The sequence below is a fragment of the Anastrepha ludens genome, chromosome 2 (genome assembly GCF_028408465.1).
Source record: "Anastrepha ludens isolate Willacy chromosome 2, idAnaLude1.1, whole genome shotgun sequence".
Taxonomy (NCBI): Eukaryota; Metazoa; Arthropoda; class Insecta; order Diptera; family Tephritidae; genus Anastrepha; species Anastrepha ludens.
In genome coordinates, this window is record NC_071498.1 from 107396209 (window position 1) to 107420872 (window position 24664).

At 36.8% G+C, this 24664-nt stretch overlaps 1 protein-coding gene across 1 annotated transcript in view; it reads left to right on the top strand.

The window, feature by feature from the left end:
• The window catches only part of LOC128855045 (uncharacterized), a 105709-nt gene that overhangs the window by 35393 nt on the left and 45652 nt on the right, over positions 1 to 24664 (top strand). The window contains exons 7-8 of the mRNA XM_054089627.1: positions 12636 to 12690; positions 14582 to 14739. Of these exons, the coding sequence (XP_053945602.1) occupies positions 12636 to 12690; positions 14582 to 14739 (213 nt within the window). The remainder of the gene's footprint in view (positions 1 to 12635; positions 12691 to 14581; positions 14740 to 24664) is intronic.

Sequence of the window (24664 nt, forward strand, 5' to 3'; positions counted from 1 at the left end):
TAATGTTGCAACAGTACCTTAAAGTACAGCACTTTTATTTCCAGCCCCATTTTAATACGTAAAAAGTCTGTATTTGTCTCCGAGATACCCTTTCATGAATTGGATTTCAGAAAAAAGTAATGTTCTACGTAATCTCAAATATTATTGTAGTTTCTCAAATTGTGTGCTTGTATTATCTTGAGCTCAAATTACAGATACAGCACTGCAAAAGCCTTTCGAAAATTGCAGTGAAATTTTCGGTTCCGAAAGTTAACCAAACTTTTTCGGCTTTTATACTCAATTCCGAGTACTTTTTCAACAGAACGTATATCGACAGATGTTTGTTTGTTGCTAAAACACTTTATAACTTTCCTTTGTTTCTCTTTTTTTCTTCTATCGTCTGTTGTGCTTGTTGTTGTCGCACGACTTAGCAAACTCACAATAAAATTGTCCTTCTCCCCAACCACTTTGACAAAGAATCTCTATCATAGTGTTACAGGGCGTATGTGCATGAGTTTTGTAAACACTTCAAACGCCTACAAAACGCCATGTATACAATGTCTCCCTGTACTCTTGGTAAGTTCACTCTCCGTACAGTAGCAACCATTGGACTTTCGCTCAGTTATTTAGTATTTGGCAGCAAGGCGGTAGAGCTTACGGCACATACAATATTCATTTCCTAACAAATGACTGCAATTTACTCGACTCTTGTTGTTCTCGCATAAGTGCGGACACATACCTACACATACGCGTGTGCACGTGTGTAAATATGTCGTATGTGTACACTGTTAGGACAGTAATTATGTAAAAGGTGATTGCCCGCTCACTCTTGCCGCTTTAAGTGAAAAAATGTTTTTCGTATGTGCATAAATATACAGAAAATTCTACTTTTTTTCTATTTGACTACGTGTCACATTGTAAATATCTGATTTCACTGTATGTATTGTATATAAAAGTCAATTTTCACATCAATTTTTAATTTTACCATTTGCTTATGGCATGGGTTCCAAAATATTTTTGGGTTGCAGTAATATTTATTGAAGTGGGGAGGCCATACAAGTATAACTTAATATATGTACATAGTTCCTTACTGTGTGAAAACCATGGAAGGGTGTATTTAAGATAGTTAGATTATTCCAATATTGAAGATAAGTCTAAAAGGAGGTTCAACTCAAAGGTCTTTTGTGCTGTTTGCTCATTAGAATATATTATCCAAATCCAGTTCCTCCGCCAACTTCAGATGGAGCTCGGTTGGGATGAGCATATATGCATTTCTTCGGCCTGCACTGGGACCGAAATGTCTACTCGTTCCACAGCATTCGAGAAGAAGGTTATTGGAACTTCGGGGTATTGATCGCCGGGACACGACAGGAGTCGGTGCATTATATTGTAAGCTTGTGAAGATAGCTGCGAAATCTGCAGTGGGCTTTCAGAATATTCTCAGTTTGTTCGAGGAAAACTTATGAACCGCTTAAATATCTTTTGGTTGCCAATAATGACTGGAATAGACCCTTAGTTTGTTGCCAATTTATATCTCGTAACCTTAGCTCAAAATGTGGCATAGATCCTTAGTTTGATGCCAATTTATATCTCGTAACCTTAGCTCTCCTTTTTCAAAATCGTCCCATAGCAAGGAAAGGATCGGATCTATTGGAAAAAACTGGGTCAGTCGACTTTTACTAGCTTCTCTCAATACGAATTTTTCACCACCAGTGTAAGATAGGAGTACAATGCTATACTATACTAGAACTTATGCTATACTAGTACTTAAATGTGGGTACATAAGACGCTCTCATGTGCGTTCCTGGAATATTTGGCGAATCACTACTGATATGTGTGGGCGGGTAGTGTTTTAGTTGTACGCAATTCGTCTTCCATTCTTCAGAGCTGGCCACTCCAGGCCGATTGTTTTTTTCAGACAATCCAACCGAGCTGAAGAAACACACCTAAATTAAGAATTTGACCATAGGAACCCGCTCATAATATATGATTCCCTGCTAATTCCACAAAACACATAGCGAAAGCTTCCTGAACGTCAAAACCAACAGTTTGCGTCAGCTCACCGTTATTGCAACATAACTGTTTCAGCTTCAGAAATGAGTTGACTTTATTGCGTTTCAACAACGATTTGCTAATGAAAATTCAACAAATGTTCACGTCTTAACTCGTTAGACTCCAATACAGCGAACTTCTATTTGCATTCAACCTTATTCAAGTGGTTCCGAATAGTATTTTCTACAGTGCTCAGCTTACTGATCGTGGAACTCAACGCTCGCCACAATTTCATCCACATTTTTTTCTATTGGCCTTCCAGAATGTAATGCATCTTTGACGCTGAGCTAGAATGAGCTCGATGAAACCAAGATTGTGCATGTGTAGATTGTTACAACATCAGGATAGGATCTCACACCTTATTCCCATTTTGAGTCGTGTGGCCTGTATTTTGGCCTTTATCAAAAAAACTGAAAAGAACTGAAAAATATTTCCATTTTTCTTTTTGCTAGTGTCCATATTTGATGTTTGCTCAAAATGTTCTGAATGGAGATATCACAAAAGCGTCTCAAAAACTTTTTTAGTATGAAATTTTGTCTCTTTAACGTCACTACTACTACTTTTGGCCGGCCGTTGTCCAGTAGATTCCATCTATTAGCATATTAGCTCCATGAGGATTTATCTTGTAAAAGTCCAACGATTTTTAGTTCCGGATGATTCAATTTTTTACAATCAATTTTACGCTGTTTTCCTGATCCTCTTTTTTGTCCCATTTCATTCAGTCACTTCAGATTTGTCTTGATGACTATAAAGTGCAAAAATATTATGCTGCCCTTTAGTTGACTTATTTCTTCTTCTTAATTGGCGCTATAACCGCTTACGCGATTTTGGCCGAGTTTAACAAAGTTGACTTATTTGGCTATTGAAAATATCAAACCGTTTTAATACTGAAATTTAATTTTACATATCAAAAACTACGAAAACGAACAATAAAAACGATGTTTTTTCACTCGAGGCCAACTCTCGGTGGACAAACATAATGAGAAAGTTTCTGAAACAGGATTAGGAATTTGAAGTATTAATTTTTTTGATTTTGTCAAAATAATATCTGTGATGGGTAAAAGACTCAGTTTATGTCAAAATATTTACAAACTGGGTCGATTTTGGTTTGAGAAATATTCGAAATATTATAACGAAAACCGAAAATCGAATAACACCGTGCGACAAAAGTTAACTTTTTAAACGTAGAACTGCAGATTTTATATAGTACTGCTGTTTTTCAATTTTCTCAACAATTTAATTTTTTAAAGGACTTTGAAACTTTAATGGAAAAAAGTTCTCAAAACATTGTATTTAAAGTTTTTACTCTTTTTTCGATATTTCCTACAGCCCAGCATTCGCGAAATATAAAATCTATAGTTTCACGTGCATAACTGGCTTTTGGTCTGTGGGAGAACAAGCAGCCAAAATGGTCATCCCTCACAACACACACTGTCATAGGTGTAAACAACCGGAGAAAAAGGAAACAATGCTCCATTTCTTCTGTGAATGCCCTGCTCTATGAAAGGACAGAATGTTTACCCTGGGTAAACCGTTGTTCGAGAGTCTGGAACAGCTGTTTGGCTTAGATGTCAACAACCTGATAAAGTTCCTGAACCGCACAGACTGGATATAGTCATGCTGTAAACAGCTGGTAAACAAGTTGGTAACGATGATGTGGCAACAAAATGGTGCGGAAGCGCTAGTTGGTTTCTGGAAGAATCACCACCACTTCTTGTTAGCTTTTATTGTCGCACAGTGCAATCAGTCGAAACGGTGATGTTAATTTTGCAAACGTTTATTAACAAAAAGTGGATACAAATTTAATCTTAAAAATAATAGCCATCGCTAGCGACACACTTTTCCCATCTCTCAGCCAATTTGTGGATGCCGCGCCAAAAAAAATTGACCGTGTTTGGCCGCAAACCAATCATCGAGCCATTTATTGGCTTCTTCGTTAGAATTGAAGCGCTGCTCGGAAAGTGTGTGGCCCATCGATGCAAACAAATGATAATCGGAAGGCGCCAAGTCTGGTGAGTACGCCGCACGCCCCAGCGGTTCCCAATCGTACGTCTCCACCAATTCCCGGGTCGTTCTTGTTCGATGTGGCGATGCATTGTCATCAAGAAAAATTACTTTGTGACGCCGATCGGCATATTCTGGGCTTTTTCGGTGTATAGCGCTGTTCAAATCGGCCAATTGTCGTTGGTAGCGTGCACCATCAACTGTTTCACCTGGTTTTAATAGCTCGTACCAAATCATACCACGCTGATCCCAGAAAACACGCAGCATTGTCTTGCGGCCGAAGCGATTTGGTTTGGCCGTTGTTTTTGGCTTGTGGCCGGGCGGACCATACGATCTTTTACGCTTGGGATTGGAGAAATACACCCATTTTTCATCACCCGTAACGATTCGATACAAAAAAGACTTCCTTTTGAACCGGGAGAGCAGCATTTCACAAGTGGTTTTTCGGTTATCTTGCTGCCTTTCCGTCAGTTCATGCGGCACCCATCTTCCGACCTTTAACATCAGGCCCATGTTTTTCAAACGTTTGGAAATGGTTTTTGGGTCACCTCCAACTGCTCTGCCATCATTTTTTGCGTTTAACCATCATCTTCATCCAACAATGCTTACAATCCGTCGTCCTTACTTTTTCGGTGGCCGGCCTCGGTCCTCGTTCTCCACGCTAAAATCACCACTTCGGAATTTTTCAAACCCCTTGAAGCACTGTGTTCCACTTAGAGCATGTCCACCATAAACTTCTATGAGCATTTGATGAGCTTGAGAAGCGTTTTTCTTCAATTGATAACAGAAATCAACGATGTCCGCAAATCGTAATATAGTTTGAAGGCACGAAATCGACATTTTTAAGAGCGAAAAAAATTCATTGTTGTGTGAAACGTAACAAACAATGAACTGAATATTGTTGACAGATGACAGACGAAAAAAACAAGACATTTGGGAAGGTTTAAAAACACTCCTAGCGACATCTATGGACTAATAGCTGAAAGTCTCATTTCATAGGTATATATGTACCTCCTTGGAAATACACAGAAGCTACTACCTATTATGCACTGCATATACACATACATACATATACGGAGTATTGGTATTTGAGTGGGGTAATTGCGAATATATTAAATTAGAATTCAGCGCACGTTTATCCATTATGTAACATGTTTCTTGGCGTACATTCAAGAGTACTACCGCATGCAATTTTATAGAAATGCACCCAAAAAGTGAAACCAATTCCATAGTTGTGAAATAAACTATTTCAAATGGGTTTTCGTAATTTTTGGTTGCATTATGTACATACGTACACATGTATAAGCATTTGAGTTCAACCTCTTGCCCAAGCAACTACATACAAAACATATACTGATACATACATGTATGCATGTCTGAATGTGCCAGCAAGCACGCACACGTGGCCAGTTGCAACTGCAATGGAGTACAATCAGTTAAGCAGCAAATCCACTTCTCTAGTGGCTACTAATACCACCAATACTATGATTTCAATGAGCAACCACTCAAGACGTTCAACTGCAACAAATGCGCACTGCTACCTTCAAATTTACACAATTCTGATTTCCTTTTTTTTTTTGTGTAATTTTTCCATGTTCTCATGCTATTACACGTATTTTGTTGAGCAACAGCTGTACGCTGCCAGTTGGTTATTTATATTTCGTAAATAAGGGAACCTATGTATCCAGTTGTTGGCTATTTTCTATTACCACTTTTATATTTGCTGACAATAGTCACGTGCATGCATGCATACAAATATATGTACAAAGATTATTTTCCTCACATCGCCGTGCGTACTGGCTATGGCGCATTTCTCTATGCGTCCCGAAGGTCAGGCATCAGCTGCCTGCTGACTAACGGTTAGTTCATTAAAATGTGAAAGTTTATTTCATAATAAATTCTTCTAATTCTTCATCGTTATAAATACGCCGTTATATGACAATTGCAAAATTGCGATAACTGCATATTGGATAGATAATTTAATTGAATTTTACATCATCAAGATTGTTTCTAGGCACATATAAAATTAATACAAAATCAGTTACATATGTGCTTCATGAGAGCCTAATATCATAGTTGGAGCTATTAAAGCAGTCCACTGAAACCAAAGTGGAGGATGCGATGCATATAATAATTTATACAAGGAAAGAGTTCTGCTCTTACTGGAAAGAGCATAATGCAATGCGCACGTACAATTTCAGTTTACGATGTCATAAGCCGTTTGAGAGGAGCAGTCATTTGCTAGCCGAATGCAGTAATAACCATAGCGCGCAATTTGCTGCATACTTACAGGCGAGCAGAACATTAAACACAATCTTTTTGGATAGATTATTTATATTTTGTTTGGTAAATATTTGGTCTTATCGTGACCTGCGTGTGGAAAAATTGTTCATATAAATTAGCCATTCTGTTTTTTTTTTGCGATGCAATTTAGGAGAATGCTGTGTTCACACGAATTGCTCGATAAGGCCGACTATGATGCCTGCTTAAAAGTTTATGGAAAAATTGAAAATTCTGAAGAGAGAAATGTTCGTAAAATTAAAGAAGCATGCTTTTGCTGCAAAAAAAAATATCAACGGCAAGTTCGAATTTCGAAATACATAAAAAACCAAAAAGTGCTTATCTCAATAGCGTTTTCGGCGATGTTGCCTATAACTCACATAACTATAATTCGTAGGGATGCTAATATTAGCGGTAGATTTTGATCCGAAAAGTTCGGAATATTTTCAAGATAATATCGGTATCAGAAAATGGAAATTGAATGGACTTAGTCCTCCAGCACTGAAAGGTGTGACACTCAGTCTCTCTGAGAAAGTTAAATATCTAGAATAATCTCAGCTGTTAGTTCTGCCTTCTCCAAACTGGATTAAGAGGCAAAGCGAATGGGTTTGGTGATGAACGAGGACAAAACGAAGTACCTCCTGTCTTCAAACAAACAGTCGGCGCACTCGCGTATCGGCACCCACGTCACTGTTGACAGTTATAATTTTGAGGTTGTAAAAGACTTCGTTTATTTAGGAACCAGCATTAACACCGATAACAATGTCAGCCTTGAAATCCAACGTAGAATCTCTCTTGCCAACAAGTGCTACTTTGGACTAAGTAGGCAACTGAGTAGTAAAGTCGTCTCTCGACGAACAAAACTAACACTCTACAAGACTCTCATCATGCCCGTCCTAACGTATGGCGCTGAAGCTTGGACGATGACAACATCCGATGAAGCGACGCTTGGAGTGTTCGAGAGAAAGATTCTGCGTAAGATTTTTGGACCTTTGCACGTTGGCAACGGCGAATATCGTAGACGATGGAACGATGAGCTGTATGAGCTTTACGACGACATAGACATAGCGCAGCGAATAAAGATCCAGCGGCTTCGTTGGCTGGGTCATGTCGTCCGAATGGATTCAAACGCTCCGGCTTTGAAAGTATTCGATGCGGTACCAGCTGGTGGTAGCAGAGGAAGAGGGCGGCCTCCTCTGCGTTGGAAAGATCAGGTGGAGAAGGACTTGACTTCACTTGGTATGTCCAATTGGCGCCGTTTAGCACGAGAAAGAAACGACTGGCGCGCTTTGTTAATCTCGGCCAAAATCGCGTAAGCGGTTATCGCGCCAATTAAGAAGAAGAATCTCAGATAAAAAACTCACTTGGGAGGCTGCAGATGGATCGCGCATTAAAGATTTTTCAGCAATGTCTTTGACAAAAACTGGAGTCTGAAACCTGCTGTGGTTTTGTAGATATACACAGCACTTATCACACCAATCATCATTTATGCCCGGCTGCCACTTATGCTTGTGGTTTCGCGGCGACGGACTATGGTTAAGTCCACACTTCGGGAACTATACTGGCTGCAAATAAGTGTTTGTTTTTGCATTACGGGTGTCATGAATACAACCTCCGGTGTTGCCCTAAATGATATGCTTGATTTGCTCCCCTAAGATCGTATGACCGAACAGGAAACAATACCAGCAATGTGTATACTCCATAGATATGGTTTCTGTCAAGTGGACGCACATTCGGGACACAGACACAAATCCTTAAGAAGCTATCTCAGCTGCACACCCTCTTTTTGGCACCTAAGGACGACCTTACTCCGATAGTATCAATTGGAAGGATACTTCATGTCAAGTTTCCATTGCGTGTGCAATGGAGTAATCCAAAGTGCTTTCAAAGATGTTGGACGGATGTTTTCTTCACCAATCGGTCCAAGAATGAAATATGCTCTGGAGCTAGATGGTACTTAATCGATAGTAATAAGTTTTGTATGATTCCGCTATGGAAGGATTGGCAACTGTTTTCCAAACGGAAATTTTTGCCATTCTGAAAGTAGTAGAATGGGTAATTGAGAGGAGATGGAGCGCGGGACAGATTGGAGTTTCTAGTGACAGTCAGGCTGGAGAACCCAAAGCAAACTTCAAATATTGTTCACGAAAGTAAGAAGAAGCGTAATTATGTTACAAGACAGAACAGGCTTGTACTTATATGGGTTCTAGGACAGTGCGGTGTTCAAGATAATGAAATTGCCGATAAATTGGCCTACTGCAGATCAGCGGATACCGCACAGAGACCAGAACCAATAATCAAAATCAATTCTACAGGCATCATTAATTGGATCAGCGATTATGTATGGAAGAGCGATGGTTCCGTTTAGAACGCTGTAGAACTGCAAAGCGTTCTGTGACAAGCTCGAACAGAAAACTGTCGAACTTTCTTCTAAAACTTCGTAGAAAAGACATTCGGTTGATGGTCGGTATTACTACTGGATACAACCCACGGGGCCAGCATATGACCACCATTGGAAGCATTGAGGAACCGAGTTGTGTGTCTTGCTTATAGGAAGCAGATAGCACAGAACATTTTCTCTGTGAGTGTCCTGCTTTTGCTACGAATTTTGTGTTCTGATGTCTCTCAAACTGGAGGATATTTGCAGTTTTAACAAAGAATGTTGGAAATTTTCACAGAGATAGCTATCTCTGTCTCTTGTCTCTATTCTATCTTTACTCTTTTTCTGAGTAAAAATTCAGAAATTAAACCATGAAAGAGAAACATTTAAAATTTAAAATAAACTGATTTTAAATCACTTACTAATACAGACAAATATTAAAGTAATAAAAAATGAAATTTTATATTCAAGTAAATGTTGGCTTTAGAACTGTACAAGCCGATTCGGTAACGCTTTTAAGAGAATTGTAAAAATATATAAGTTTACATATACATACACATAGAAAGATTGAAAGTTAGTATATATTATATCTATATTGCCCAAATACAGTCAAAATGACTGCATTATGAAAGAATAACTAATGTGTAAAGAAATTAGTTTAAAGTTAATTTTAAATATTTTTTATATTATTTACAGTTATTTGTACATATTTACAATACAAAAAATTTACTTCAGTTAGAAAAAAAAATAATTTATTCATTTTTACTTGTACATTATATGCAAATTAAGGCGGAAATCTTTTTATGTGTACATCTTCCGCAAACATATAATATTTTTAACATTTTGCACATATATTATTTGTTTTGTTTTTGTGGCAAAGTCGTATTTGACAAATTTTGCGTTTGTTAGAATGGGTTGCTTTTGATGATGTTGCAGTTGATCTTTTTGGGTCTTCATGTTCTTATGAATTTTTCTGTCTTGCAGCTCTGTATTCAGTGGAAAACTGTTCTGCCAATTGAAACAAGAATTCTTTTCGTTGTATTTGTATTCCTGTCGTTTCTTTGTAAAGGCTCCAAGCATTTATTGCAGCCAAATCTAAAATATTGAAAAATATTTGGAAGGACCATCTACGAGAACTAGATTTTACTGTGTATTTTCTGGCCATTTGATCCGTCATATCAACTTCACATTTTGTGCTGTTATGAAATTGTATAGATTCCGGTAACATTTTTTTATTACTTTTATCAATTTTCACAAATTTATGCTTAGTACTTAGAACAGCTACTCTTTTATTTAGTTTGCTTTTATATAGTGTAAGAACACAATTCTCTGAATTATATAGCGGAGTGGAAAAACGAGGCATGTTATCCTTTCTTCGTTTGGCTGCTTTGGGTAGTTCTCTTTTGTTTGCTCTAATAGTTCCAACTAGAGTTGTTTTTTCGGCCAATAATTTTGTCGCGAGTGACAAGCTAATGAAAAAGTTATCGGTCGTGATATTTCTTCCACAGTTTGTATATGGCCCGACAAGTTTCATATGGCCTGAGAAGCATTGACGATGGTCGTTGTAAATCTTTCCCCAAATAAGGAAAACAATTTAAAATATATTTGCTACTAACATCTGGTGCAAGCCAGAATTGTGATGCCAAATTTGTTGGGTTTATTAGGCATATACTGGGCAAACCTGCACCTGGCTTTTGACGGGAATAAATGTTCGTCAACTGGTTGATAGCAAGCTTGACTATTTTCAATGAACTTGTCCCATATTTCCGAAATCAAGGCAAATTTATTTTTTCGTAGGCGTCTACTTCTTTCGCTTCTTCTGTCAAACCAAATAAGTCGTAGGATTTGCTTGAACTTTTCTCTGGCCATAGTTTTTCTAAAAAATTCGGGACCCCACTTTGCTGACCATAAATAACTCAGTTTTAAATTTTTTGCTTCGTAAGCTCCACGAGCATATAAAATCCCAATAAATGCACGTATTTCCGGTAATGATGTTGTCGAATCGTTCCTCGAATTCCGGCGGCCTTCTTCTTCTGTGCACTTTTGTATATGTTTGATAATATAGTTATCTATTATCAACGAGAACGCACTGATAGGATTATCTGCCATAATGTTTCTTTATGCGTAGCCTGTTGGGCTTTTCACACCCTTGAAAATACAAGTAGATGATAACCTTCCAGGAATGCCACCTTCGTCAAATTTTGACCATACAGTACCAACAGGAGCTGTTTCGGTTTCCTGAAAGATGTTTTCAGTTTCTTCATCAGAGTCTGCACTATTTAGCACCCTACACCTTTTCCTGGGTATATTGATAACACTTTAATTTTCATCATTGGTGACCGACTCTTCATCACTATCTTCAGTGTCAGATGTTTCACTTTGAATATAATCCGCTTCATCTTCAGATGATATAATAGTTCAGATTTGTTGAGTCATTTGATTATTTAAAATTTCTTAACTAGTCAAAATTACTGCTTTTGAGCAGTATAGGTATAACACATGAATATAACGGACATGAAGGAGGGGGAGGGAACTACAATTATTAATAAACGCATTTTTATGTTGTACAAAAAGTCACAAAATTCTAAGAAATTGTGTTATTATATACGAAATTGTTTTTCTAATTGAAACTAAAAAGCCAGTCAAAATGACTTCCTTGGGCAATCTAGTGTTAATTTTGATAATTTTTTTATAAAAATATAGTTAATTTTTGCATTAATATAAAAATCCGTGAAATTGCGTTAAAATTCTCGAATATTTTAATCAGAATAGCACCACATTTTTTTTTATATGGGGAACATTCGCAACATGATCAGGAAAAAAATTATCAAAAATCAAGGAGAAATTTCAGCGGCTCCAAACTGTGATTTTATTATATTTAAATTTAATGGGCTATAAAACGGCGTACCCAAAATTAGTTAGAATGAAAAAATTAAAAATTTGTAGGAAAAAAATTAAATTTTGCTGAAGAATAGTTTTAAACTCTAACTTTTAAGATATTTTTTGTAGAATGAACTATATTTAAAAAAATGTAAGGGGTTAGTGGTAGACGGAGGCCCAAAAAAATTATGATTTTTAATGATGTTTTTTTGCTAGTCAGTTGCTTTATTTCACAAAAATAAAAACATAGCATTAACACATCATGTTTTAATTTGACCATAGCAAAATTAAAAAAATAAATAATTGTAAAAGTTATCGCTGTTTTTGTGTGGAGCCCGTTTCTCCAGAAGTCCCTTGCGGCGGTCATCACTATTCCTTGAAGATACATCTAAAATCAATCGGACAAGAGAAATTAGTTTTATTAATAGATACAATTAAAAATATGGCGGTCACAGGAAATATTTTTCAGATTTTCGAGAAAAAATCGACAATTAATTGTTTAAAAAATCGAAATTAAAAAAAAAATAAAAATCCTTTGATCAGGCACGAGGTTTTTATGTTATTACTTACACTGTTGCATCTATTCCTGGGCCATATAATAGTTCTTCAGCCGTTATCGCAGCTTCTAGAATATCGATTTGCTATTGCCTACCTAGCATTCGACCTTCTCGAGTGTTATCGTTAGCGCGCTTGTATGCCACTTTCATACGTGCAGCATCCAATTTTTCAGCTTATGAACGCTCCGGAGCGCCCTTTTTTAATTGTTGAATAACTCGAAAGGCATTTGTCACTTCAGGTTTTCACTCAATATTTTTAAGATATTATATTTTAAGAAAATGCAAAAAAAAAATAAAATTATTTGAAAATGGGTGTATATGGTTATACACTAGTTAATGCTTTTTAGCAAGTTTTGACTTCTTCCAATTCGATATTTAAAAAGTTTCGAGAATTGAAGTGCCTAAAAAACCCCAAAATGCCGAGAATGGCATACCTAATACATACATATATATATGTACATGTGTATATACATATTTCATTATTTTTCTTTTGCTACTTTCAGATTTTGCGTGACATACGGCAAGGTTTGCTGCAAATGAGTCGTGAGGGCCGAATAGGTAAGTGAAAATAAAATTTTACTTTTTAATATTTATCGTATTAATGTATTTTGGAATATTCGAGCACCTGGAAGAAGCTTTTCCTATTTTTTTTTTTTTTTTCATTTTTTAATTTTTATTTTGCGCTTCAGTTGTCGCAACGTTGCTCGCCAACTCACTGGCTTTGCGAATATGCAACACATTTGTAAAAGCAACTCACATGCCTAAGTGAGCATAAAATGTCTACGTCCGTTTGCGTTTCATGTGTAAACTTACAGATGCACACATGTCTCAGTATTTGAAGTGGGTTGTTCAAAAAGTTCGCAAAAAATTGCCGATAGATGGCAGTAAACTCACTTTTGTCGTACTATATACTCGTGTACAGGTTTGTTGAAAAGTAAGAAAGCAAAAGTTAAATAATATGAGTGAGGTTTCTTTGTTCAATATGATCACCCTTAACTTTGATGTGGTTATTTTAATGATGCTCTAATAATTTCATATTATTTCTGTAATGATTTTACGCAAGCTCTGCAAAATACTGCTCCACAGTTTTTTCGTTGAAGTGTTAGTTGATACGGAAGCCAGCCGAAATTGACACCAAGGTAAGCAAATGTCTGTGTTTGGTGGGATTGGCTGGAAATATCACATTATAGGCGCTACCTCCTGGTCAAACATTGAATTACAATCTTGAATGTCAAACATTCAATCAATTCAAATAAATGAAAGCAGTGAGTATTTATCAATCGAAAAGACGTCCTGCTCCATTTCGGCAACGTCAGATAATATTCCGCTTGCAAAAATCGAGAAAAACAACTTCAAACTTTTCCATTTACTATGCTTAGAACCAATAATGCCCCCATTTATTACGCATAAAAATGCGCAAAAACGCGTTTCTAATAGAAAATCGGACGAGAAATACAGTGGTTGTTACTAAAAGTTCGATCTGAGCTGGTGGGCTAGAGCTACCACCGATTTTAGCGTTTCACTATTTAATTCCTTTATCGGTATCGTTCAGATTCGTAAATTATTATTTTATTATATTTTATTACTAATGCTTTTATTTTTTAAACTCACTCGTTTAGCTTGAAGAAGTCTCTAGCTACTCGTATATTAAGATTTAAACGAAAACGAGCATACAATTTAAAAATCTCGAAAATGTGTATTATTTAAAACAAAAAAATAAAACAAAAGCAAAAAAAACATTACTCAAGTGCCCACCAATTTGTGTCCAAATCAATCCGTTTTATTAAAGAATAACTCATATCACTAGTGAGCAACGGACAAAAACTGTTGGCGGTTGACTTTGCAATTTCTTTACCGAACTTTTGAGATGACCCAATATTTATGTACACTCCTAAATAGCACAAACGCAAGTCGCAAACCCACCTTGAGCTGCACTCGAGTACGAGCGCGCCTAAAAGCCCACCAGACATACCATACAATCGAGAAACAAACAAAAGTGCAATGACACTTTTCGGCAGCCGTTTAACATTTTACGTCTTCCACCTGTACCTTGCATTACCCCTATTTCTGCTATTTCTCCTTGTTGCTTTCTTACTCGGCAGTAGTAGCACACTTGAGTGGCGCAAAAGTTTCCATGTAACTGCGCGTGAAATGCAAAACATCTGTACACAAGCCCATGCATATGTAAAAGTCGTTGCATACTTCATAGCGCATTTAAACATTTTGCGCGCTTAACAACTGTAAAGCACTGATGTGACTTTTCGGCACACTCGAAGCATTTTAGCACGGCTGAGCGCTTGAGCAACTTTGGCCTCTCTTCAAGACATTCAAACAATAAATATTTTTTAAATATTTAATGGTTTTGCTTATGTAACAAAAACAAATATTACAAATTAAACCTGCATACGTCTAATATTTACTTTTGTTTTTTGATTTGTTTCTTACACAGACGACACCTATATGTACGACGATGCACTACGTGGGCCACATTATGCAGTCAGCGGCCTGCATCATCAGGGGCATTGGTATGACGAACCGCCATATGAAAGTGATCCAGATGACTTCCTTATGTCCGGCATCAATTGCGGACCTGCTGCTACAATACAGGTGAAATATAAAAGAAAAATTAAAGCAAGATGCGGAATACTTGAAAATGTATAGGCTTAATATTTAAATAAGAAGGAGTGTCTATTTAGCCATGGGCAGGACCGAATTTAATGAAATTTTTTACAATTTTCTTCACCAACAAATGTTATATTTATGCGTTTTCGGAAATAACATTCATGTTGAAGGGGGGCGTTGTTATTTGCCAGCTTTACTCCTTTTATTAAAAGGTAATCAAGGCTGCTCCAAACTGGATAAAGAGGCAAAGCGAATGGGTCTGGTGGTGAACGAGGACAAAACGAAGTACCTCCTGTCATCAAACAAACAGTCGGCGCATTCGAGTATCGGCACCCACGTCACTGTTGACAGTTATAGGTAGTTTCGAGGTTCTAAAAGACTTCGTTTATTTAGGAACCAGCATTAACACCGATAACAATGTCAGCCTTGAAATCCAACGTAGAATCTCTCTTGCCAACAAGTGCTACTTTGGACTAAGTAGGCAACTGAGCAGTAAAGTCCTCTCTTGACGAACAAAACTAACACCCTACAAGACTCTCATCATGCCCGTCCTAACGTATGGCGCAGAAGCTTGGACGATGACAACATACGATGAAGCGACGCTTGGAGTGTTCGAGAGAAAGATTCTGCTTAAGATTTTTGGACCTTTGCAAGTTGGCAACGACGAATATCGCAGACGATGGAACGATGAGCTGTATGAGCTTTACGACGACATAGACATAGCGCAGCGAATAAAGATCCAGCGGCTACGTTGGCTGGGTCATGTCGTCCGAATGGATACAAACGCTCCGGCTCTGAAAGTACTCGATGCGGTACCAGCTGGTGGTAGTAGAGGAAGAGGAAGGCCTCCTCCGCGTTGGAAAGATCAGGTGGAGAAGGACTTGGCTTCACTTGGTGTGTCCAATTGGCGCCGGTTAGCACGAGAAAGAAACGTTAAGCTCGGCCAAAATCGCGTAAGCGGTTATCGCGCCAATTAAGAAGAAGAATCAAGGCTTCTTTTATATAGTAGGATGACGTAATTATTGCCCAACTGCAATAGTTTTCCAATCTTAATACCTAGTACTCGGATATGGTAGAGTGTGACAGAGGCGATTCCGAAAAACAAGCATATACTGACCTCAAAGACGGAGGTGGCTTGCAGTGGCGTTTTCCAAACACTCTCTCTTTCAATAATATCTTTGGTTGTTAATGAAGTAACGCAGGTTTTGTATATCTAAATACCAGTGTTTGCATGTCCTAACCAATTTCATGATAAACCGAGTTTTCTGTGTACAGAGTCGTAAAGATCAAGTGACGGATAGCCAAATATTTATGCGCAAAAGGTTATGACAAGGAGCTTCTAAAAATTACATAATTGCTAGTCCATTAAACGGAACGTAATCTAGTTAAGAAGGAGTGTCGGAGCTGAGTTTAGTGGCAAAATTGTATAAGCTTTGGTGTTAGCCTCTGTATAGTTTTTGCATTTAAGAACGATAGCCCGCTGAGTCGGTTTTTTATCCTTGTGGCTAGTAGTCAAAACGAAGCATATCATTTTCAGTTTCGAATCTAGCAGTTTTCAGTGAATGCTGCTTTGACTAATATTTAGCTCGATCTCAAGTTTATTGCATATACTTATATATGGACTTTTTGAAACCGCTTGATAAAATACTACTTCTTAAACTTCCTAAAGGAGGATTTCACTCCTCACTCCTACAACGGCTAAATTCTTACTAAACCAATAGGCGTTACGTGATAAAAATTAACGGCGTTAAGCAAGGAAGTATTGCGGCGCCTGTACTTTCTGTTTTATTCACCAGTTAGTAAATGCCAATTATACGCCGTTGATTTTAAATTATTTTTTTATTATAAGTAACGCCACTGATGCAGCGGAGTTAAACTCGCTGCTTCTTTGGTGTCAGAAGTCTCTGGTTTTTTTAAATATAAAAAATGCTATCGTATTACCTTTTCAAAAGCTCTGAATACCTCAAATACTTCCTACTATGCAACTTAAGAGTTACATTAATCAGCAAGCATCCTTAACTTAAATATTACATATCTATAAAATCATACAATAAACTTTCCATTAGGTGCTTTAACTGATTGCATACCCGAGTCAAATGCTCTTCATTCAGCCATCTGAGAATACTAGTAAATCATGCTGTAAGGATGCTTTTTGGTTTCACGCTCCACTACACCCCTACGTAGTAATCCAAGGGTTTGAGATCTGGAGAGTTAGGTGGGTGGCCATAAGTACGGTGTTATGTGGTAATGGAAGTTTTCAGTCATCCAATCTTGTGTGGCCATCATTTTGTGTGAACGCACAGAGGAGTGTATCAGCTGTCACCGCTTACACTATCAATCTCGGGGTTCACTACTTTCACTAGAACCTCGATATATGTAGCAGAATTCACCTGAAATCCTTGAGTAAAGATGTGTCGTGGAACGATATGCTCGTTGTTGCCCATAACACCTAGAACCATAACAATAGCTAGAAATTTCGTGAATATGACAACAAGAATCTCTGTAATATTGAAACATAGTAATCCATCATTCGAGCGGTTGGTCTTTTGGTCTTGGTCAAAAATTTTTTCGTCAGAAAAGAAACCATAACATCTCAAGCGCTGCTGGGTATTTAATTTTGGTTCTCACTGAATTTGAAAGGATCCTTGTCAATGATCGCTTGCATTTGTTGAACAAATTCTGCAGATCGGAGAGTGTCAGAATGGCCATGGTTTTCTACGCCTTGCAACAGATTCTATGTACATGGCCACCTGATGTTATGAACGAATGAGCGGGCGCGATAAAAAAAATTAGAAATTTCAAAATAGATGTGATTTGTACATATGTAGGTATGTATAACAATTGCATGCTCCTACATTTCTTGCGTCCTTGTAGTCCTCCATAGCCACATACCCTATGACCAGAAAGTACCGGGAAGGTTTAATTTAAACGAACCGAGAACGTGGGAAATGGTCCATATTTTTTTCTTATGTTGGTAGGACTGTAAGACACACATCTGCAACTTTTTAGCGCCATCTGATTATTAATGTCTGCCTGGCCGGACGAAAAGTGGCCAAACAATTCTTGGATTTTGCATGGTGATAACGCACAATCGCACCGAGCCCAAATTGTGCTGGATTATTTGACCAAAAACCAAGTAAATATCATCGTGCAAGCACCGTATTCACCTGATATGGCCCCCTGCGACTTCTTTTTGTTTCCCAAGTTGTAGTTACCACTTCGTGGAAGAAGATTTCAGTCAATAGAGGAGATCAAAGAGAAGGCCATTCCTTCGTCGGCCTACCAGGGTGCATGGAGGACTAAGTTAAATGTTGGCACATGTGTGTTGCTTCAGAGGGGTCATATTTTGAAGGAGATAAAATAAATTTGCCTGCAATTTAACTCTGTTTTGTTTTTATCTAATTATTCGCGGCACTTTCAGATAATAGGGTATATGTATGTCCTCAATGGATAGCACATATCGTGTGGATTTTGAACAAAACATTTCAGTCTGCCGAAGAAATTAAATACCTTGGTAATATTTCTGTTTATCTTCTCTTTTGTTTTAATTATCTCTATAGTCTTTCTAATTATCTTTAAACCTTATTCAGTTTTGGGCTATGTGTATCGCAAAGGGTCGAATTTCTCAAACCATTATACCCTAAAACTGATCTTTTTATCCTCCTCTAAGCCGGATTGGAAGCATTCATTTGAATGCCTTAGTCTCAGTTTGCTATAGGGAGACTCGAACATGGTCAACTTGGTATTTCTAAAGTTTCCTTCGCGATCTCTAAAATACTCTGAAGGTATAGGCCTTCCTACAACTCGCGTCTACTTCTAATTTGCCTTCAACCTAGTGAAACACGAAGCATAATTCTTTCCCTCTCATTCCGTTTCGTGGTACTATTAATGGTACTACAATATTATACTGATGTGGGTCTTGATGTTGTTCCACAAATCGAGAGATCTTCAGTTTTATGCCGACTCCGAATAGCAACACTTTTTTTATGAGGAGCTTTTTCATTACAGAAATAGTCCACGATGTTTGCCATTGCCCGCCAAAAGGGCGACTGCTATTAGAAAACACTTCTTCTATCATTTGATGTTTCATACCTGGAGATTCGAACCTGGGCACTTCCGAATGGTAGTCATGCAGCAACTGATTCGGCTACGGCGCCGGGCTGTAGCAGCCGAAAAAATACTTGAAACTATCAGTAATTTTTGATCTTTTCAGAGACTTTTTGTAAACGTATTTTAACCCCGTTTGAGGCATCAATGCCAGCTCTAACCACAAACCAAAACTACAATGCAAAAAATTTTCCATATTTTTCTTTTATTTTCTAATGCAGACCATTATTTTGTGACATCCGGTCTTCTCTTTGTGATTGTTTCACGAAAATCCACTGTCAGTTGGCTGTGACCTAAGGGCGACGGAAGCTCATCTCAACCTTTAAGTGATTACCTTTTTTTTTGTTTTCTAGTGGACAAATATGTCCGCCTCAAATTCGGTTTTTTCTTTAATTTTTTTATTTATATGTAAGTAGTATTTTCCTTTTTTATGCTTTTTGTTGCTGAGATTGACGGATCTTTTGAACATTTCGCCAATAATTGAAATACTTTTTCGAATTTGTGCGTGCAAGTCGCTTATTCACTTGCTTATGTAAATGCATCCTATTCGTATATAATAATCTCTACTCGTATTTACATGTTTCAGTTAGGATTGCCAAATATGCAAGAATATGGAAATACTGCAAATCTTAAGATTTTTTAGAGTTGCAGTAGGAAATGTAAAATTTGAAATACGTGTCACTACATTATTTTGGGATAAAACTGATTAAAATGTACTGCTAGGGGATTTTCATAAAATTAGTTATGATAATTCGGAGTTGTAAATAGGAAGAAGAGTGCGAAGAAAACGGGGAAAATTTAAAAAGGGGGGCTTTTTTCAGAAAAAGCTTATCCTCGTTGCACTCACAAGAATATTTATCGGTTTTTCAGTAACTGTTCAGCAGAGCAAATCAATATTTTTGAATATTTCTAGTACAGAGCACATCGAGCTCATAGCTATTGTTGATCACCTCTAAGTCAAAGTAGATAAAAAAAATGGCGAATTTAAAAATTTGGGAAATAGATAGTCTTAATAAAATATGCAATATCCAATAAAAGATCTCCAAAAATCACATAAATGGCTTTGACAGCGCAACGACGTTATGCTATATATAATTTAAAGGATCTTTTTGGTCCCTTTTATTATAAAATTTTCTAGCGCAGACGTAACCATGATACACCCCATCATCATTCCTTCGTCTCCGTTGCGGAGCATAGGACCAAACTAAAATTCTTCCATTTTGTGCGATTCCCGGATATATATTTTTTACTTGCTGCCACGTATTTCTCTTCGATGCACCATCGCCAAGAACTCCTACGTCTGCCTCTTCTGCGCTGTCCTTGGGGGTTCCAGTCCAGTGCGTGTCTGCTGATTTCAGTGCCACCTTTCCGTAGGGTATGGCCAAGTTACTTCCACTTACGTTCCCTTATTTCAGTTGCGATTGGTCAATGAGATTCGGTGTTAGATATCCAGTTGTCTGGCCACCAGATACGTATGGTAAAAAAGCTTTTTGTCGAAGCTGCGATAATAATCTCGATTAATACAAAGTCTAAATAGGTCTAGCTCTACTTATTTTTTTTATAAGCAGAAACCAACAAATACTGTGGTAAATAAATTCACCCATCTAAATGTAATAACCTAAAATCTGACGATAAAGGTGTGATCAGTTTGCCAAATACGAGGCTTGCCTTTTATATTTTGCGCTTAATAGTGAAAGCACATTAAAATAATAACAAGCACTTGTGACGCTCAAAATGAGCTATTTGAATTATTCCAACAACTTCTTCAGGCATTGAATTTTTTTTTTTTTGGGTGCAAAATTAAATCAGCAGTTGCCCAATCAGGGCTTTAAGACAGACAATCTATTAATTCAACGATCGAAAGTTCTTTTAACTCCCTATACTGTCTCTCGAGTAGTCGTGGTGAACTCAATCCATATTATTATACGTTATTCTGAATTGGAATTAAAAAAGATCAAATATATGATATCTCAAAATATTTAGGTCCGAGCTCCACCTAGTAGGCCAACTGTTTGGAAAAGTATAGGTATTCACTTAACTTTTTGGAATATGAGCTCAATGGGTCTATATATATGATTTTTTTTTTATAAAGGGTGATTTTTAAGAGATATAGGAAAGTTTTTAAAAAAACACACGTAAAATTCTGAAAAATGCATGAAATTTTTATTTAAATCGATAGTACAGTCCGTATAATTTAATGTTTGAAAATTATTTCATGCAAATGTGGACCGCGACTGCGCTTCAAATAGTCCATCCGCTTAGTCCAGCTTTGGCATACTCTTTCCAATGTTTCGGCCGGTGTCTCACATATAAATGCTTTAATGTTGTCTTCCAATGCGTTAATTGAAGCAGAGTCGTCTGAATAGACATGAGCTTTACCATAGCCCTACAAAAAATAATCTAAAGGTGTTATATCGCACGATCTGGGTGGCCAATTGACAGGTCCCAAACGTGAAATAAATTGTTCTCCGAACTCGCCTCTCAACAAGTCCATTGTTACGCGTGCTGTGTGGCATGTGGCACCGTCCTGCTGAAACCGCAGGTCATGCAAGTCAAGCTCTTGCATTTTGGGCAAAAAAAAGTTCGATATCATTTCACGTTAGCGCTCACCATTCACAGTTACGTTACCATTCGCAGCATCTTTGAAGAAGTACGATCCAATAATACCTCCAGCCCATAAACCGCACCAAACTGTGACCTTTTCTGGATACATTGGTAGCTCTTGCAATTCTTCTGGCTGATCTTCACTCCAAAATCGACAATTCTGCTTATTTACGTACCCATTGATCCAAAAATGAACTTCGTCGCTGAACACAATTTTTCGACTTTAAACTTTCTTAACAGAACACGCATTTTTATAATAAAATTCAGTGATTTGCAAGCGTTGTTCGTTTGTAAGCCGATTCATGGTTAAATTATAGACCAAACTGAAGATGTTTGACAGTGAAACAAAACACGAAACGTGCGTCATTTTTTTTCGAAAAATTATTTAATTTTATTGAATAAAATTCCAAATATGAGAGCAAAATGTTTTACCTAAAGCACAGTTTTTCTTTGGGATTTCAATTTTTCGTTTTAAAGGGTAATTTTAATGCTCTATTACTCTATTTGCTTCTCTGTTGGAGAAATATTGTTAGGGTTAAGAATAGCTTTTATTCTGCTCAGAAACGTCCTTCACCTGATGGGCTCGTCGATTTCGATTATTCGGATCTGAATATTGGCATTGCATGCAAAGAGGCAGACAAATCTTATTAGAAGTAAATCTGTTTATTTTTTTACACTCCCTGCATAATCCATAGTTTTTTGATAATATAATGTTATCAATGCGCGGAGGTTTCATTATAATATAATTATTAGATATTTTTTTTTTATCAAATATCGCAATCAGAATATTATTACCCTAGCTACCAGTAATAATAAGGGTATTTTTATGATTTATCCTCACATTCCCTCTCTTTGCAAAATTATAAACAAACCAGTATTGTTTTCTAAAAATATGGTTCATACCATAAGGGAACCATAAAACCCGAAATTTTAAATATACCTATACAAAATATTTCAAAATTTCTTTCAAACTTTGAACTTTTTAACCAGAATTCTTAGAATTTTTCTGAGTATGCAGTGTTACTGTAAATTGAATTCTAACATTGTGAGTGGAAGTTTCAAGTAACTACAAAATACCTTTGATTTTTGACTATTTTTTCGCTAAGGTGCCGCACCTTCTCTTCCACACAAAGTACACGCATTTTTTATAGGCAAGAAAAAGCCCTAGCGCCATCAAGCAAAATGTCAAAAATCAGTGATATTCAGTAGCTAAAAAAACGTGCTAGTTTTGAAAATAATTTGCAATATAGTTTTCATACAAGTAGGAATTTTTTTTTATGACGTGAAGTAAAAAATACTTTGTGAAAAATCGTAAATTCAAAATTTTACCAAGCAGTAATTTTTAACTGTCAGGGCTTGACTCAAATTTTATTGATGATTTTCTTGAGTTGTCGTACCTATTTAACTAAATACTGCAAAATAGTCGGACACACACAACTAACTTAAAAAAAAAATTGTTTAAGGTAGTAGTCTGGTAACTTACACGTTTTTTGAGGCCATGTTTGGGACATTTTTTGGAAGGGAAAATAAAATTCAATCGGTTTGATTTTCTGATATGTTATTAAAGGTATCAGAAGGTGTACAAAAAATTTTTTTTTTTTTTAATATTTTGATACTATTTTTGTACACTGCAGCAAGCGGCAAAAAAAAAATAGGTACAGTGGCTGGCCCGCGTGATTTCGTCACTTGTGGTCATCTGAAACAGAAGAAACAAATTGCTTATTAATCAGTGTGCTTGTCGTTCTGGCGGGTAGTAAGATCAAATGGGTTTGACAAAAAATAACAAAATGGCGGACTTCGTAAGAAAATTGCCTTTTTTTAAAGTGGAAATCGGACTAAAAAATGGAAAGTTAGGGACGAAATAAATTAAATCTACTACCCGCCAGCACTATTAATGTGTAGAAAAACATATCTAAATTTCAGCTCAATCCGTTACATAGAAAATTTGTTTTCACGACGGCCATCTGGAAAAACGTTGTTTTGAGAAAAACGCGTTCAAAGTTTTAGCAATTGAGCCGCGCAAGTACGAGCCGCTCTCATGTATGTGCTATGATTTCGTCAATATTTCGAATTTCGGTCTATAATTTGTACAGTATATTACCAATATATCGCACTTTCAAAATATGTAAAAAACCGAAATTCGAAATTTTCAAAATAAGTTACCAGACTACTACCTTAAACACAATCTTCCAAAACGAATATCCTAAAAACGGTGAAGGTTTAGACATCGTGTCATCTAATCAAATTAATTAAAAATCAAATATCTTAGACGAATTTCCCGGTAACCTTGCGTGCTTGCATAACAATAAACTAAATTTCTGACGTACCCCGTGTGTGAAATATTTTTAGTTGTTGAAGTAAAAAAAAAACACAGTTCAAATACCAAACGCTACGATGGTCGATCCTCCTACAAAGCAAATAATATTTTCGTTTTTAGTTTATTTCTTGACTTCAACTTCACCTTTTGAAATAATTTTACATTATATTTGAATTAATTCTTTCTAAAAAATGTTATTTGAAATTATTTTTAAATACTCATAAAACGAAATTTATTAAGTGATACCTCATTGACCCCAAAAACCCCAAACAGTTAATACTATAGGTAACCCTGACAGCCCAGCAACAATTTCACATTAGTTTTCACATCCCTAACCGACAATGCGGAAATACTACACTTCCTCACCCCACAACTCACTGTTTGCAAAACCACGAACCGGAGTCGGGTGCGCCCTTGCGTGCGGTTTTAGTTCAAGTTCATTGAAGCTGTGCCATGCTACGCTTCATTGCTGATTTCGCTCTGGCGTATTCTTTACAAAAAATTTGCCTTTTTGCAGTTAGCAATCATTATTTGTATTTTCCATTTTCCCCATTTCCCATTTTTTCCTGCATTTTATTTTTCTTTTTCTATTTTTTGTCTGTCTGCGTGTGTCTCTGCCTTGGCTGCAGCGCACTTTTCTTCAATTTTATTTGCAATCGCTTTATTAAATTACACGCTGAATATATTTTCTTCGCTTTGATTTTGGGTTCGGTAGTGCACGTATAAGTTTTCTTAGCCGTCTGCCTCACTCCGTGAACGTTTTATTTTTCCTTTTTTCAATTTACTGTTTTCACTTTATTCGTTTGCTTTCTTTTATTGCTATTTCTTTTTTTTTCTTTCTTTTTTTTTATTGAAATTCACTTTGTTTATTTACATCACAAA